Genomic DNA, 17,571 nt, shown 5'->3' on the forward strand with positions numbered 1-17,571 from the left:
ATCGCTTAAACCTATTGTCAGTGACAATGCAACCAAAATCCTAGTTTGACGAATCTACGGTTTGTTAAAATACGATACTGTAACAAAAGAAATAGTGAAGAGATGAGTTCCCTCATAGCACAAGTTCTTGCTTTCTACAGATAAGCCAACCACATAAAAAAAAAAAAAATTTTGCAACATCGTAAAATACAGTTCTGGTAACTGACTCGCTCGGTATCCATCTCAGCTGTCACTTGTTCCTCCAGTTTGCAGAACATTAGGTAGGGGGAGAAATCTCCCTACCCTCTTCCTCAGGTTGAAATGAAACACCAAGCCAAAAGCTGTACATGAAGATCATGATTTCTGGTCTTCCTCTGATGGGACGACTTCCAAGAGGATTTGCAATGTTACAGTTACCCTGTCTGCAAAGATAAAAGCATACACATGGGAAATTTTGGTGGGGATGGAGAAGGCAGAAGCAGCCAGGAAAATTATCTTAGCTGCTATACAGCCTACTTGCACACATGGTTCACAGCGGTCATATACACCAGGTGCATATGTCGTTTAAATGTCTGATGCAATTTTTTTTTTACTTTGCCTCTGATCCAAGGCTATGCATATACAATAATAACGGAAGGGTATGGAGGTATAAACTTGTTCAATAAAGGTCTGCATGCATTTAAAGACTATCTTAAAGCACGACTACTCTGCACAACTGCTTAGTTTTAACAAAGTTGCAATGTTGAAATAAAAGTCTGAAAGAGTTCAACCAAGTTAATTCAGCTGTGCCAAGATCTGCCTAAGCAAAAAAGAAAAAAAAAAAAAAAAAGGGAACAATGATTACAAAGCTTCACAGGTCTAAGAATTTCACACATCCAAAGCAACTTCACGCTGTCTTTTTGTCACTCTGGACATTTATTTCCTTCTGGTGTTTTTGGTGGTTTTCTTTTTAGGGTACTGATTCATAAATGGCACAGTTAATTTACATACAGAATAGTAAAAGAGCATTCTCTTACTTTCACTTGTCGCTTTTTTTTTAGTAACCCATTTTAAACAAGCAGGAGTTGTTGTAAGAGAAAGTTCTGATTTTCCTTGTCTAGCACAGCATGTCGGCATTTACACCAGCGTAAAGCTAGGAGGGTAAAACGGTGCAACTCACAGAAGATATGAACCAAAACTACTTTCCTGCTCTCCTGTCTCAGCAGACTCTAGCACCTTCCGCTCTTCTCTCTGGAGGTCCCCAGTTCCGTGCAAAGCCAGGTTGCCCTTAGACTATAAACTGATGGGGTCAGAGAGGCCGGGAGTCAACAGGGGCTGCATTTTCCTCCCGTCTCCCTCCCCTGCTCAGCAGGGACTTCAGAGCACGGCCGGGATGAGGGGCAGGAGGAACGCCAGCAGCGGGAAGCCAGGAGCCCAGCTTCGCCCCTGCCATCCCACCCCTTCCAGGTTTGAGGCCGAGTAAAAAAGAAGAAGAAAAACAGACTTTCTCTCCAGCTGAGCTATGGTGTAACAGCTTGTGGAAAAAGGCACGGCAGCAGAGGGAAAGCCTGGGCATCCCGAGAGCTGGCTGTGATTATAATATTCTGTTCGACCAAGGGAACAGAGCCAGCCTCAGCCAGCCCTTGCCCTGGCTGCGGGGCAGGCGGCTGCCACCCTGCCCTTTCCACGGGGCATTTTTGCTCTGCGCTGGGATGACGCCGTGGAGGAGCAATTAGACAAGTTGGGGAGGCTGCGGTGCTTACTTGGTTTATTTTGGTTGCAATATACTCAGGATAAGACAGTGTAAGGAGTATTTTCCCAAAAAACCACGTTCCAACCTGTCTCCAGTCAGTACCTCTATATTGTCCGCTTTGAGCAGTACCTGGAGTTACAGGATCAGCTTCACATTTGGAACAAGACAACTAAACACGCCATGACGGTAAAGACAATTTACACCCACCCCACCCTTGAAACCCTAATTTTCCCTTTCAAGAGGAGAATTCACTGTAAATAGGTCCCAGGGGACAACCTTTATAAAGAGCCAGACCTGGTATCTATACAAGCACCACATAAAGCTTGGGTGAGGAAAGAGAGCAGTAATTTACCACATATGTATAAGACTGGACATGAAATCTGCCACAGCAAAATCCCCAGATTATTTTCTTCGGATCCTAACATCACAAACTCGACAAAGAGGAGCAAACCGAACATGCAATACTACGTCCTCAATGAGCAAGTGTCATCCTCTGGTGTTTGTAAATAACGCTGAAAGAGACATTTTGTTCTATAAACAGATCTCTTTTCCAGCATGGGCTCAGGCTTTGAAGAAAGCAGGAGTCAACTTTTAAGCTCCTTGCAATTCAATCCACTGTAAAGAAATAGATGTTTTAAATATGAGTCTAAGGTTGGGTTTTCAACGGAGGAAGCCCAAATGGAAGCGTGCTGGTGCTGCATGCTTTTACATGCTGATCTGCTTTGTAGGATTTGCTAGGCTTGACTTTTTTCATTTTCACATTAGTTCTACAAAAAGCAAGAAAGCAGAGGTCAAATGAAGCCTGTACTAGCTGAGAATGGTTTGTCCCAGCACATCTGGTGCTACAGCAAAATTTCTTTGGAAGAGGAGAGAACAAAATGTTATTCTCGCTGCAAAATACCACCCAGACCCTATTAACCCCACAAACTGTGAAGTTACCTTTTGTTCAATACAGCAATTTGGTAAGGAGAATGGGCGACGTAAATGCCATTAAGGCCAGTCAAAAAGTACAGAACAAAGACGTTCAGCCTTGGAGAGGATTTCTCGGGTAATCCATTCGAGGGCTCCGCTACTGTAACCAGCCTGAAACCCCTTTCGTAAACGTACTCATCTTCAGGCTGGGTCTTTTATCCCACTACTCATTCTGGCTGTTCAACATCCCTCTCCTCTGATCCTTACAAAACCTATTCTGAATATCCAGTCTAATCTTATGTGGGGCTGGTCTGTACCCACGTGTTTTTGCACCAGTGCTGTCCTTTACTTAACGCGTTCCACAGAGGGTTATGAGCAGCAGTCATCTCTCCTCTCCGAAGAACGTCTGGGGAGCTCAACAAGTCAAGTTCCCCAACAAGGTGACTTTGCAACGGGGTACGGAGAGCCCCACACCACGCTGTTCACGCGCTGAGCTGCGCAGGAAGAGTCTTGTTAGCGCGGTGCGATGTTCGGAGTAACAGGCTTGGACTCCCCCTGTGCTACTACACGAAATGCTTTGCTGAAGTCTAAGTAGATTGGCTCTATCACGTTTCTCCTTTGTCTAGAAAACTCGGTTATCTTCTCAAAGGATCTGGCAGAAATCTACCTCTTAAATGACAATCACATTTGTTCACGTTGTCCATTTACCTCACGTCTGGAATTACTCTTTCATGCCTATGTACACCTAATGCATATTGTTTCAAGGTTAAAATACCAAGCTTGCAGCTGCCCAATGACTTTTCTTTTCTATATCTCACAGAGGTACCTTAAGTGAATTTATCCTCATTCGATGCCTTTGAAAAATGCTCTCAGGCTCTACAATGGAGCTCCCTTAACGCTCACAAAATAATGCCAGTTTAATGACTGCACAGAAGGTTTATTGCTTCTTCTGAGGGAAAAAAAAATGAAAAATCTTTCTATTTAACAAGTAAATCTCCACTCTGCTCCACCCCAAAACTGTCAGCATCAGTTTTTCTGTCATTACTGTTGTTATTTTGGGAATAATAATTACAAACCAAACAAGCTGTTTCACCCACTGACTGGCGTCCGCTGCTTTCCCCTCCGAGCCAGTACACTGTGTCCGTCCATAGGTATTACATAGGCACCAGGCCTTCTTTCTAGGAGGAGAATTTTGTGTTGTCTGAAAAGCTAGAAGATTCACCTCCATTGTCACAGCTGGCAGAAAAAGCTTCACATCTACCCAGTCTACCTTAAGGAGAATATTTTTCCTCTCACCCAAGTAATGTAGTTCAACACTGGCATCCTGTGGCCAGAGATTCAAGTAACTGTATTCCAAAACCTCTGAGACTTCACAGAAAATGCAAAAATCTCCTGGGCTTGATAAGGGAAAATTTCCTAGTCCCTAAATGTCAAGGCTGAGAAATTACAAACAGACAAAAAAACAACCATTTAATAGAATGTCCTTTTGCATACAACTGTTTTCATTTGCACTGGGGCTTTCTACCCATTCCCGGGACATTGCAAGTAATTTATAACTTTATGGATATAAAATTAAGAAGACCAGACTGTGCTAGCCTTAAACTAACATCTTTTTCTGTAAATACTTTCTGCCCTATTGTCTATGGACGTCCCAGTATGAATTGAGAGGGCAATTCATAGACTCTACAATAGATAGGATATAACTATATAACCTATATTTATATAGAGAAAATACATATAAAAGGTTATAGTATAATAACATACATATAAAACCCCCATTCTTTCATTGTGAGCAGCTCATTTTAAATCATCCCTTAAGACTGAAGCACAGAAGACAATATGCATTTTTGATTCAGCATTTATACAAATAAACTATTTTTAATTGTAAACTTTCACAAGTTGAGTTTTTCTTTTGCAGCAGAAGAGACTTTCTTTCAGTTTTGTTTAATAAATTATCCATCATTCCTCAAATCTTTTGCCTATATTCTTCTTTCATGTTTTGAAAATTACCTCCATTCTGAAAACTTCCTGTCATGTTCAGTAACAACAAAGAGAAGAATGGAGAGCTGTAATAAATGATACTGACTTCTTTCTAATTGAAATGCTCCAAATAACCCTTCTCCAACATATCAGAACTCCCACAAATGCTTTCAAAGACTTTCAGAAATGGTATAAAAATGACTCTCAGTGTATTTCAGGTGTGAAATACTACAGCCAAGTCACTCAGAAGTCATTTCTCATGAAGCACAGAAACAATTTCCAGAGAGGTGTGTCAGGCACGGTATATTTTGCTATCATTTTGTTGGGAGCCACCACTAAGGACAATATCCCCATACCAAGCCTGACGGAGCCTGTGCCATTCCAAATACTCCACAGACGTGTGGTCTCAGCAGGGAGCACTGAACCCCTCCTGTCACCACAACTGTGATGTTTAAGTTTCCAAACCAATTCTCCTAGGAGTGAAATACTTTCTCTGTCAGCGTAGGCCAACGGCCAGGGGAGGGACATGGGTGATTTAAAAGGAATCAGATGTTTGTAGGGGAGGGAGGGGAGAAGGGGGCAGGGGGAGAGGCATCCAGTCATCTAAAGTCAATCACTAGCTGAAGAATAGGCTTGCTGTAAACGTATCTCGCTAGTTAACGGTCGTTAATTGTAACTGGCAGAGCAATGCTATAGCATGTGCCAAAAAGAAACTTGCATTGTCATCCCCAGCCCAGAGCAGCCGAGAGGATCGATCGGGAAGATACCACAACACGGGGAGCCCTGAGAAATTCCCGGAGTCAGCATGAAGGAGAGGAGTCCCACCAGGACTTACCTAGGAGCTTTCTGAACCACTTTGGCTTCTTGTCCCATACAATAAAGAGGTAGTAGGCAGGAACTCCAGTCAGGGTTATTGCAAATCCAATCCCTGTATTCACGGGATCAGAGTAAAGTGACAGTGCGACCATGAAGAGGCAGGTGAAGGAAAACAACGCTGGAATAAATAGAGGCACCTGAAACATAACCACAAAGAACCATTACTATACACTGACCTTGTTATTGAATGACTATGGCATTTAATGTTCCACGAAACGTAAATTGGATAAAACCCAGCAGTACAGGATAGTTCTGGAGAAACATGGGTATCTAGAACATGCACACAAAATGTCAGTGGCTGCAGAAACCAAGCTATGCAGAGTGCTAAGCAGTGAGTACCATAGAAGTCTTTTAATTACATACTAAAACACTACAGCGTTTTACGTCCTTTAAAACGTAAGGGCTGTAAATAAGTTACATTGCGAAAGTCCTTTCTCTAATCCCCCAGTAGATAAGTAAGCAGCACTAACGCAGTAAAGATTTCCTCTTTGATAATTACCTATTAGAAAACATTTTAAGACACAATCAGGAGCTCAAGTCACCTTTTAAAACTATTAAGAACATATTGATTTTCTTCCTAAGGTAAAAATCAAAATCTAGCAGGAAGAGAGCAAATTAAACACCAATTTGACTAGCGATAAAGATATTTGATAGCATTAGGCAACTGATAGCTACTGAAAAAGCACTTTCTGACTGGATGACTGATAGCATTATCAGTGTCACTGTTGAAAGTACAAAAAATAACAATATCAAATTAATTCTCTCCATTTTTAAGAACACCACTACAATCGCTATGTTAGCACCTCTCTGAAGGAAACGCCTACAGGCATGGCTTATGAGGTGTTTGGTGTAATGGAGAATTGAAGAATTCCTTGGAGATTATTATCTTCCTTTCATGCCTTGAAGCATTACTGTTCCTCTTTTGTACACTGTCAAAGCATTTTTTTTTTAATCAAAGCAAAATAGGTTGTGCTGTTGACCTTCTTACTTACAGATATACCTACAAGAATGCAACAGCACACATTCTTACTTCTTCACAAAATAGGCTTCTTGGCAAAATATGAATAGGGATAGATTCCTCCATTTTTTTCATGATGGACGTTATCTTTCCGGATACACAATGGGACAACTTACTTTGTAAGATGTTACTTCAAATAAGCAAGAAGAATGGCAGAACCAAGGCCAAAACAGCTATTCTTCAATGGGCCAGACTATTAGCATTTTCTTTCTGGATTCACAATGACTGTGTCTGCAAATCCATTGCAAGTCCCAAGTGTCAGAACAATAGCACTAACAGCTTATCTGAACATCAAATTGGCATATTCGATATTGGATGGGCAATGAAATACATGTTTAATATTAATGCTTATGCTTGACATGAATTCCGGTGGCAAAATTATTCAGGCCTTTATCAAAGGAGACATTAAATAGAGGACTGGCTGAAAAGCAGGTTGGCACGTGTAACCCCAATATTTGCAGTTTGAACCCTATGTGACAGGACCAGAGGTATTTTCACACAGCTTGCATCACGCTGCCTCAATGCGACAGACAGGCAAAACCGAGCAAACACCTTCACTTTGGCACAGCAGCTTCAGTCGCTGCCCCCCAGGCACCAGGGAATAGGCAAGAATTATCTTTCAGAAGGGAACGCAGCAGGGGCAGCGCTGGGGAGCTTGCAGGAAAACACGAGGAGACCCTTCAGTGCAAAAAACTGTTTCCTACTCACTCTGTTTTTCTCAAAAAAGCGGTTAGCTTTCTACATCAGAAAATGCTCCTTTACTGTCTGACTACACAATAGATAGGAGGGAGAATGATTCATGTAAAACAGTAGAGAGCGGAGGTTACCTTGAAAGGACGAGGCATATCAGGACGTTTATATCTGAGATAAATCAACCCAGCAACTACTAGTCCAATAAAAAGCCACCTGGCAAAACTGAGGAAATTCAGGAGGCTGTAGAGATCCCCGTTGAATAACATTATCATTGTGAGAGGATGCTGCAAAAGAAATTCAGAGCATAAGAGGGGTTTAGTGGATTGATCTCTATTATTTTACTGCAGCGATGTCAAATTTTTCCGTGGGGACAAGCAGCACAGCCTTTTGCAGAGACACCCGAGGGCCACAAACTTTGGTTCTGCCTTTCCCATGCCCATCAGGTGCGTGATCGATACATTCGATCAATGTGTATCTGTCCCAGGTGACCACACGTGATCAATACATATCTGTCCCCTGTGACGCAGACAAACAGACAGGCACACAGCCCACTGCGTCCCCAGAATGCTTAGGCACCCTTCTCACGGGACCTGACAAATGTATTAGCCCACTGCAGTTTTACTCGCTCGTCACGGATGCAAACGGTAAGAGCAGTTTGGTCACATCTGATCCTATGAAAGCGGAGGCTTCTAGGTGTCTTGTGGAAGGAAAAAGTCTCACGGTCCCCCAGGCTGCACCAGGGGAACTCAGCACAGAGGGGCATGGTAAGGGGTAGCTGCAGACCGTGGGGTGCCAGCTGGGCACGCCGGGTGACCACCAGCCTGTATTTGCAGCGTGCCTTTCAGGCTTGCAGGGTGTAGACTTATTGCACGTCGGAAATGCAAGCGTTTCTAGAGAGAGAAGCATTTAGCTGTCACTCAGGTGGCTACTGAACAGCAAGAAGGAGAGGGGACACTAGAATAAATACATTTCCTCATTAAAAAGCTGTTCTGAGATACAAGGCTTCTGTGAGGCAGGCAAAAGCTTATGTATAAACTAGAGTGTTGCGCCTTGGGTTAGATGATTAGTGTAGGCTACAGGGATCTATTACAGGGTAATCTCCGGACAAAAGGAGAACATTTGTAGCTTGGATCAACTCCGCAGGGTAGTCTGCACTCCCCACGTGAGACACCCTATGCCCGCAACGACACAGTCCTTGCCTTTGGGGGTGAAGGAACGAGTCAACTCCACCGTAGCCCTTATCGCTCAGCAAGAGGGCAGATCCTGGCAGTGACAGCCTCTCTAGGTTTATAACGAGGCAACAGGTGAAATCAACTGCAGATGCAGTAGAACGCTGGGCTAAATCTTTGTGTAAGGAAAACTAACTTGTATTAGTTATCTAGACCCACAGCCTCTCTCTCTCTTCTTTTTTTTTTTTTTTTTTTAAGCAGTGAAGGCAGCATGGATTTGAACCAGAAGGATCAATATTTCAAATACGGGTCTCTGGCTTCCAACCTCTAATGACTTACAAAGTGCTTGGTTCTCTACACACAGATATTAAGCAAACTCCTCCTCTGTAAAGGTCAAAGGAAATTTTACCACTGAATTATGTTGGGCAAGATTTCTTCTATATAGACTCAGCCCCTGAAAGTTTAAAATTTCAGTTATAAGCATGATAAGAAAGGGCCACGGACAGTGAAGGAGAGCTATCAAGAAAAAAAAATAAAGTAGGGTTACAATCAGATTGCATGATTTCTAAGAGTTGCTACACACGCATCTATCAAATGCCAGGACATACATAAGCAGATTTCTTAATTCCTAAAAATGCTTTTTTATTTAACAAACCTCAAACACTGAACATGCTCATTTTCTCAGTTTCTCCTCAAGAGCTCCTTCCTTTCTTACAGTGTGTAGACTTTGGCAGGAGAAATAAAATAGGAAAATGCTAAAATGCAGACTATTGATGCAGAATATATCCTGCAACTACTCTAGTTGCAATAAGGTAAGAAAAAAAATGACAATCTCTGAAGGGAAGCCATCTTCATACGAGAATCTGACTTTTTCAAAGGAAATCAATGCACTGGTGTAACACAACCAGACGCAATAGCAGAAAACGTCTTTTAAAAAAAAATAATATATTAATACATTTTGTGCATTTCATTCCACATAAAACAGTCAATGCAATTTACCCAAAAGGTATGACTATTTCAGCCCAAAGAAATAAAATGCAAAGTAAATGCTTATGTAAAATGAATTCCATTCAAACTTTTCACCACAATCTCATTGCCTAATTTTCAAAATTTGGATGCCTACAGTTGTATCTGCACATACAAAATTCAACACTTCAGCTGGCGCTTCAGAAGTGAGCTTATAGGCATCTGTAGCAAAAACAGATTTAAATTCCAGTACAAGCATCTGATCTTACTAGCGTACACTCATAGACGCACACACATCTGCTGTGGCTCGAACTCCCCACGGACGCAGAGGTCTGTCCAGATACATTACAGTCACTGGTCCCAAAAGAGGGGCTGAACACCCACGGTTATGAAGTCTGCAAGTTAAGTGGAAATCTTCTTGGCACGACACAAACTGAGGTTTGCGGTCGGTATTTTGACATTTTGTCCTAACATTTTACCATACAAATTAGCCTGCAATGCAAACACATGGTCAACATTTAGCTCTGCCGCTATTTTAGAAGTCAGTAATAGAATTTCCACTGTAATACTGGTGTTTTTCCTTAGACAATTCACAGACTATTGCCCAGGCACACATTCTCTCATTTTTTAATCACCGGTACACTGCACTGCTGAGGGTTCCCCTTCCATTATCTTAGTGCATAATTGTTTGCATTTTTCACTATAAGGTGGTATAATGAGCCTTTAGGGTGCTCCCAGATGCTGGTGTTTAGCTGCACTTCCAGTTAAATGAATCCCTTTTTTGTTTGTTTGTTTGTTTAACTGGAATTTGTTTCTCCGAAAGAGAACTAGCTCATCACTAGCAGGTCTTTAGAAATAAAGGGCAATACGACACGAATTAGGCTGCAGCGATAGGCAGTCAAGTGCTACCGACAAGACAGCAAGGAGATGACAGAATAAGAACAACTCCCAAATCTCGTTCCTCTCTTTACTGTCCTCTGCCCTGCCCAAAGCCCACGTACACATTAATAAATGAGACTCAAGCAGTGCCCAAATTCTGCTTGAATCCTCCAGAGCAAGCCTGTAATACGAATTCTTGTGCAGGAACATTTGTTTGTATGATTTACCAAAACAATGACAGCTGGCAGAGGAGTGTGCTTGCGGACATGAATCATGGAGAGAATTTCCGGAAGGTGACCCTCGCGGGATGCAACGAAGAACATCCTGGTGGGAAATAAATGTGGACAGACTTTAAATGTGCTCATTACTGTGACTAGGCAAAGCGGCTCATGAAAGTCACAGAGCACAGCGGCACCTCTTAGGCTTGTTTGAGGTATTCTGAACGAAAAGACTAGCAGGAGGAGCCCATACGCAGAAATCAAAGTCATCTCTGAAAAATGTATCCCCTCCTGACCTTACACTATGATCGGTGTTTGGAATTCGTTAATATTTTCCCTCCAATTTCCCTCCTTCACATGAAACAAAGCAGCCATTAATTAAGCGCTACGCTCAGAGGGATCCATTTCCAAACCGTTTAAAGGATTTTAACAATAAGATACTAAATTCAACAGGAACAAAGTGAGAAAAAGCCCCACACCTGCTAAACATCACAGTCCTTTTTCACTTCCTGCTAAAGGAATGAATCCTATTCTCCCTTCCCCTTGCTTCCTTACTTTCAGTGTATATCCCATGCCCTTCACCCCCAGTAATATTAGCAACGCTCACCTGGAGACCGCAAAAATGCCGCCATTCATAGATCCAAAGCAGGAGAGAGCAACAAATACTGGTACAGCTAAAGAAAAGTTTCCCATTAGTCGTTCGGCAAAGGTCTGTTGGAGGAGAGAGAAACATACGGTGATTTTTCTTAAAACGTGAATGTAATTTTACTCTATTAACAAATTATTAAGAAGTATGGTAAGTTTTATTTATGCCCCTTTTCTGCATCCCTCACTGAAAGTTGTGCTGTGCATTTGTTACCTCTTATTTTGTGACACCAAGGCTACTGCAGATGAGGTCCCCACCCTTACTCCTGACTGGGCGTGGGAGATCGCCTGTGGAGGCGATGCTGTGGAGGTGGAATCAGGCCCTGATTTATGTCAGTTTAGACCATTATGACTCCAAAAAAGAAGACCCAGTCTGAATGATCAAGGTCTGATCTGCACACCTAATATTTTTTTTTTTTTTTCCCCCTACAGCCTTCGTTTTACTTAGCTGATGCTACCCAGTGGTATAGTCCATCCGTTCACTCTTTATTGTTCTAGGTTACCAGAAGAGCCTTAATTGGAGTTTTGGGCACCACAGGAGACATGCACAATTTTATTCAGGTTTGCAAAATGTTTTGTTTCTAAATGTCCCATGAGCTACAGAATTTGGTCATTTTTTAAATGCCACATCAATTGAAATAGCCACAGGCAGTGTCACTACTGGAAAGCAAACGGAAATTCTTATTTCCTCATTACGAGTCAGATGCCATAAATATAAAAATCAGTTGCATCACCACAACTCAGCAAGAACAATCAAAGCAGTATTTCCAAGCCAGGTTGCCTTGCAACTCCTTCCCAAATGAACTCCAGCATTCACAGCAACCCCCTTCCTAAGTACTCGGGACGCACGTTGTGTAGAGACAGCGTTACCGCTTCTTGCTCCAAAAAATAGTTCAGAGCTCCCACTTCCACAAATATCTCTGTTTCCTGCTTCCCAGGAGTTTGGCCTACAATTTAGCAAAGAGTTTTTCAAGCATGTACTTGGCTATAAAATTTAAGTCCTATTGACTTTGTTATATCAGGTCAACAAATATGGTCTAACATTACGTTACAAATGCTATCGATGGCCTTAAGTGCAATCCCACTTGTCAGTCAAAAACCAGACGAAGTTCACCGGGATGCTAATAAATGGTGTAAAAGAGGGGTCATAGAAAAGCCTTATTGGATGTGTCCCCCTGATTTTTTCCCCTGGAAATAAGAATATATCAACAAACACAACTGCAGCAGGGATATAGCTTTGTATTTTTCTTCTGTAACTTACCACTGCTACAGCTTTTGAAAGCAGCAATTCCCCAGCACTGATTGTAGTGAAATAAGCCACGTTTGTTAACACATAGCCAACTGTGACGATAATCATTGAAATGCATATTGCGAGGGGTATGTTTCTGAAATACACAAGGTAGCTCATTATTTTGCAATCTGGTTGCTATTCCCTGAACATGAAACAAATAACATGAGAAGAAGCCACTAATGATGGCGAATGCACATTTGGTGATCCCAAAATATCATAATTAGAAACTACCGGTAAAAAAAAAACACACATCTAAACAAAACCATCTAGACAAAGCAAATAGGTTTATAATGAAGAGGTGAGAAACCATTTGAGGGAGGAGTCCTTTGGGGACGCCAAGGGGTCGTGGTCCCCACGCTTCCCATACGAGAAGTATGGCCCATTGAGCTGCCTTCCCGTATTGACTTTCAAGCCGAGCCCAATAGGAAGGCAGCAGGTATCAGTGCTTGAACCAGCAATAAGGCAGATGACAGACGCAGGTGATTCAGCTCTCTGTCTATCAGGAGAGCAATCACAGCGGCATCTCCAACATACCTACTGGTACTCAATGACTGCCCACCTGGAGGCGGTTCGACATCTTCCCCGGGATGCCAAGATGTCTAGCATGTGAAATTCTGCCCTCTCCCTCCTCTGTGCAATTCTTCCCTCGCACACCTTACCATATCCCAATTATCTCGCTCACTATTCAGGGAATACATGAGGGCAGAATATGACACAGAAATAGGTACAGCACAAATTTGTACTGTTAGCACAGCACAGATAGTACTGAACAGTACAAAACCCCTGACATCTTCGCTAAAAGACAGAACAATAACACACAAATACATAATAACACCGAACTTTTATATAGCATGTCCTCCCAGTCAGCAAAGCAGAAAAGCAGAATTCTTTCTATTTTAAAGAAAAGGAACAGAGGTACAGTAAATTTGTCCGAAGCCACACTGCAGACAAATGTTCGAGTTAGGAACAAAAAGCAGATGCTTCAAGTCTTAGTCTAGTCTCTCTCCACTTGATACCATTGCTTGATATCATTGATATGTGCATCACACCAAGAAGAGACTCAGGTGTGAAACCAGTGTTTGGTCCTTTAATTCCAAGGCTGAGAGCTGCAGTTGGAAAGACACGGTACGTGCGCTCACTCTGAGGAGAGCTGGGAGCTCCTGCTTCATGGCCGGTCAATATTAAAATTGCTTTTGAAGACATGCAAAGGTTGCCACATTTAGAGAACTTTGTTGTGAAGGTCATCCCATCAGGTGAGAGAAAGGAGAGACAGAATGAGGAATTCTGGTGTCCCAGAAGAGACCACAAGCACGGTCCTAAAGGACTATTGCAATTCCCTCAAAGGAAAAAGTGTTTTGAAAATCAACACAAAGATTCCTCATTTTCTGATTTTTTTTCTCAAAGAAACACAGCTGGGTCAGAATTTAAGGATCTTCTTCACTACCAGTCCTTAATTCACAAAGAAATCCTTGACATCGCTATGCCTGTAGAGAGCTGAAAAGAAGCTCTAAACCGAGACTAAATAAATAAATAAAGCGGGACAATATCGCTGTTGCACGTCTTGCCCACCTTAGAAACCATGGTGTCAAATACTGTCATTAGCCCAGACGCACAGGTAGGTAAGAGGATTATGCCGTATTGCAGCACCAAATCCGGGCAGACACGATGATACTGCATTAACCCGCTGCTGCCTCACGCACGTGGTCTCAGGTGAAGAAGCTGGAAGGAGGGGAGTCAGTCAGCTTGTAGGATCTGCTTGTTGACGGAGAAGGCAACGGCCAGGACCAGAGCAAACAGCCCAGAATACAAGTGCTGTATCGCTGGGAAAACTACTCAAGAAATACTGCAGAACTGCGTGTTGATAATATGTCTCTGCAAAAAATGGTTTTTGCAGGTCAGTTGCCAGATATTTTGCAACCAGTTTGGTTAAGCTGCTTACCTGACCTGGGTGTAAACTGAATTCAATCCACTTAGCATCTGATTCAAGGTAGGGTTTCAAAGCCTCTCAGAACAGAGATTTTAATTATATCTTCTGCATCACAGATGAATGCTTCGACCACCAAGCTATTGGATAAATCAGCACTTACTCCAGCCTTAAAAAAACGTTTCCAGCCAAAGATAGCAAATTTGTACTATTTTCACAAATACCATTTGAATGACCACATTCTTAAACTTAACAAACCATCTTTGTCCATTTTAACTCTTACCAAACACCTGCTTGCTCTATTTGCTTCTAATTTAAATCCCAGTCTAATTGCCTCTAAAACAAAATGGCCGTTCAAAACTAAGGGGGGAAAAAAAAAAAAAAAATCATGCTTCCAGACGTGACCGTTTGCTTAGCACTGCGGATCCTGCCTATCCCCCTTGGATAGCGATACCAACAACAACAAAAAAAAACTCAGGAGAAGAATAAAACCCCAAAAAACAAGCCAGAACTAGCCAGCAAGCACGTCCTGCCTATCCCCCTTGGATAGCAATACCAACAACAACAACAAAAACTCAGGAGAAGAATAAAACCCCCAAAAACAAGCCAGAACTAGCCAGCAAGCACTATTCGTTAACAAGCTGGCAGATCATAACTCACGCCCGGAGCAGCACAAGGGATGCTGTGACTTCTAAGCTCCCGAGCCCTCGTCTTCAGAGCGGAACAAGCACTCGGGTTGCACTCCTTTTGTCCCCCCCGGCAGGAGCAGGCCTTCGGAGGGCTGCCGTACGTTCGCACACAGCCCCTCCGACTGCTGCTTATTAGGCACTGCTTTCGCTGACAGATTTAGACACAAATGAAAGGCCAGTTTCAAGATTTCAAGAATGAGGAATACAGTACGGTTCGTTTCTCACTGACACCTCAGTTCAGATTTACACTTGGTCCTCGAATTGTCTGAAAACACAGACAGACAGGTACAAACTATATGTAAAACCACTAAGTGAGAGCTTTAATCGTGCCTTTTCTATCCATCCAATTTAAGAGGCAGCTCCCAATTTGCAACAGGATACCATTATCAAAGTCCCTGCTATGAACTACAGTTACTGCACTGGAATAAAAACTGTAATGCCATTGGAATCAAAGATTACCTCCTTTCCTTGGAGGATCATTGTACCAATTTTCTTCTATTTTAGATATTCTCCTAGACGTCCAAATCTTCTCTCCAAATCAGGAAAAATCATACCTAAGTACTATTCTCTGTTAAATTGCCTCTGTCGATGCAGATTTCACCTTTTCACTTCTGCATCCTATGAATCAAACACAACACAGGGTGTCAGCACACCAATAAGCCGTGTTTCTGATATAATGCAAATATAGAGTTTTGGACTAGAGGGAGTCAGAAAATTCAAGAAAAAAATATTTTCCACTTTAAGACTTTGATTCATTAAAGCTAAAACTTTTGGTTGCAAACTTCACCATTTCAGTATGACATTTCTTAGGGGAAAAAAAAAAAAAACCCTCTTAAAACCAAGACAGAAATCTCGTCCAACCAGTAAAGACCTCAGAATGGCCAATGGCTTAAAAACCATAGCATTGTGTGTGCTCAGATACAATATTTTATCTACTTAAAGCAAGCCCAGGACTTCAACTTTCACTGAAGTGGCTACTGGTTACTGTAGGGCAGTGCTTTCATCTCAGAGTGAAATCTCAACAGATTTCAAAATCAAGAAAAACTGTTTTCAAATCAGCTGTTTTCCTGAGTGGACCTTCAGGTGCTGACGTTAGCCCCAAACCTATACAATGATTTGGAAGTGTCTCGTGCATTACTGCCAAGACAATATTCAAGCAGGCTGCTCCTCAGGTAGAAGGGGAAGCCGCTGCCAGCAAAGTCTTTTGTAATATTCATTTCTTCTCCCAGAACTTTGAAGAAAAATAGTATCAAAAGGAAAAAAAAAAAAAAATCTGAGGAAACCTGAATAAGGAAAATATTGACAATATAATTAAAAGATCTTTATAAAATCAGATAAGAGATAATTAGGGTAGCTTCTAAGCATCTGAATGTTGATGAAAACTGAATTGAATCTCCGCACGTTTTAATTTACCTATCCCTAGCTACTATTCAAAACCAAATCTTCCCCTTCTGCTCTATATACAAAGCAATTGTAATGAAGAATCACAACAGCTTAAACGAAGAGCACATCTACCTTGTGCTTCCCAGAAAAAAAGTCACTGAGGAGTCTCCCATCAGAGAGAAATTCAGCATTAGTAATACAGCTAGCTCACCCTGCAGCTATACAGGGCTGAAATGCATTGCCAAGCTACGCTGTATATGGCTTGGAAACAAATTTCCTCCTTCTAGAGCCTGTAAAGGGCCCCGGAGCCAGGGCACAGGGTTCAGTTAATCAGGATATCCACTGGGTTTTGGATTTGACCTTCGGTGTTGCAGAATCATAGATCTTCTGATAATCTGCTCTGGTACTGCACTACCTCCTACAAATATTTTTGAGAGGAAAAACACAGAGCAGACCAAGTAAAGGGGGCGTGGGGAAAGACAAAAAGGGAAAAAGAAAAAGAAAGCCAGAGCTAGAACCTGGGGATAAGAACAACAATGTCAATAAATTAGGCGAGGAACATTCCCAGAAGTCTACAGCTCATATCCCAGCTTAATGACAACTTTTATAACAACAAACAGTGAGCGCTAAGAGCTGTGACCACTGCGGGCTGTTCTTTCTATGAAACAACAAGCACACAGTCAAATATGCCCCACCGAGCCAGCTGAGTTCACAAGTATGAAACACATTGTCACCACATCCTTTGCTGTTTAGAGGCCGTGCCAAAATCGTTTCCTTGCATCCATTTCAAAACCAGGTTTTACAAATGCTCAGACTGAGTCGACTATCCTGGAAAAAGCTGCTCCGGTGGGACCCAGCCGGGAAACATAAATAAGAAGGTCTGAACAAATCAATTAATTACTGGTAAAGTTAGGTGAGATAAACCACATCTTTACTGTGCTATGGAAATTGTGAAAGATAGTTTCTGTTACGTTTAAATTAAAAAAAAAAAAAAAAAGAAAAGAAAAAAGGAGAGAGGGGAAGTCCTAATTCCTTCACATGGTTTCCAGGCAAGGATTTGCTTGGTTTTCGTGAGCATGAGCCTGTATATGCTGTATTTCTTTAGTTGAAAATTTACCACCACAGGAGTTTCAAGATCCTTTTCAAAAGTTCCCTTATGCAATAATTTATTCACCATTTGCAATCTGTTAAGCAATTTTCCAAATGAACTGTTGCCA

The 17,571-nt window shown here is 42.0% G+C and overlaps 1 protein-coding gene across 1 annotated transcript in view; it reads right to left on the reverse strand.

Moving 5' to 3' along the window:
• Positions 1 to 333: 333 nt before the first annotated feature.
• SLC7A11 (solute carrier family 7 (anionic amino acid transporter light chain, xc- system), member 11) overlaps positions 334 to 17,571 on the reverse strand; it is a 58,134-nt gene continuing 40,896 nt past the window's right edge. The window contains exons 7-12 of the mRNA XM_009584030.1: positions 12,329 to 12,452; positions 11,030 to 11,133; positions 10,432 to 10,528; positions 7,325 to 7,474; positions 5,439 to 5,616; positions 334 to 401 (exon numbers count right to left, since the gene is read on the reverse strand). Of these exons, the coding sequence (XP_009582325.1) occupies positions 334 to 401; positions 5,439 to 5,616; positions 7,325 to 7,474; positions 10,432 to 10,528; positions 11,030 to 11,133; positions 12,329 to 12,452 (721 nt within the window). The remainder of the gene's footprint in view (positions 402 to 5,438; positions 5,617 to 7,324; positions 7,475 to 10,431; positions 10,529 to 11,029; positions 11,134 to 12,328; positions 12,453 to 17,571) is intronic.

Source organism: Fulmarus glacialis, unplaced genomic scaffold, assembly GCF_000690835.1.
Source record: "Fulmarus glacialis isolate BGI_N327 unplaced genomic scaffold, ASM69083v1 scaffold2368, whole genome shotgun sequence".
NCBI classification, from domain to species: Eukaryota; Metazoa; Chordata; class Aves; order Procellariiformes; family Procellariidae; genus Fulmarus; species Fulmarus glacialis.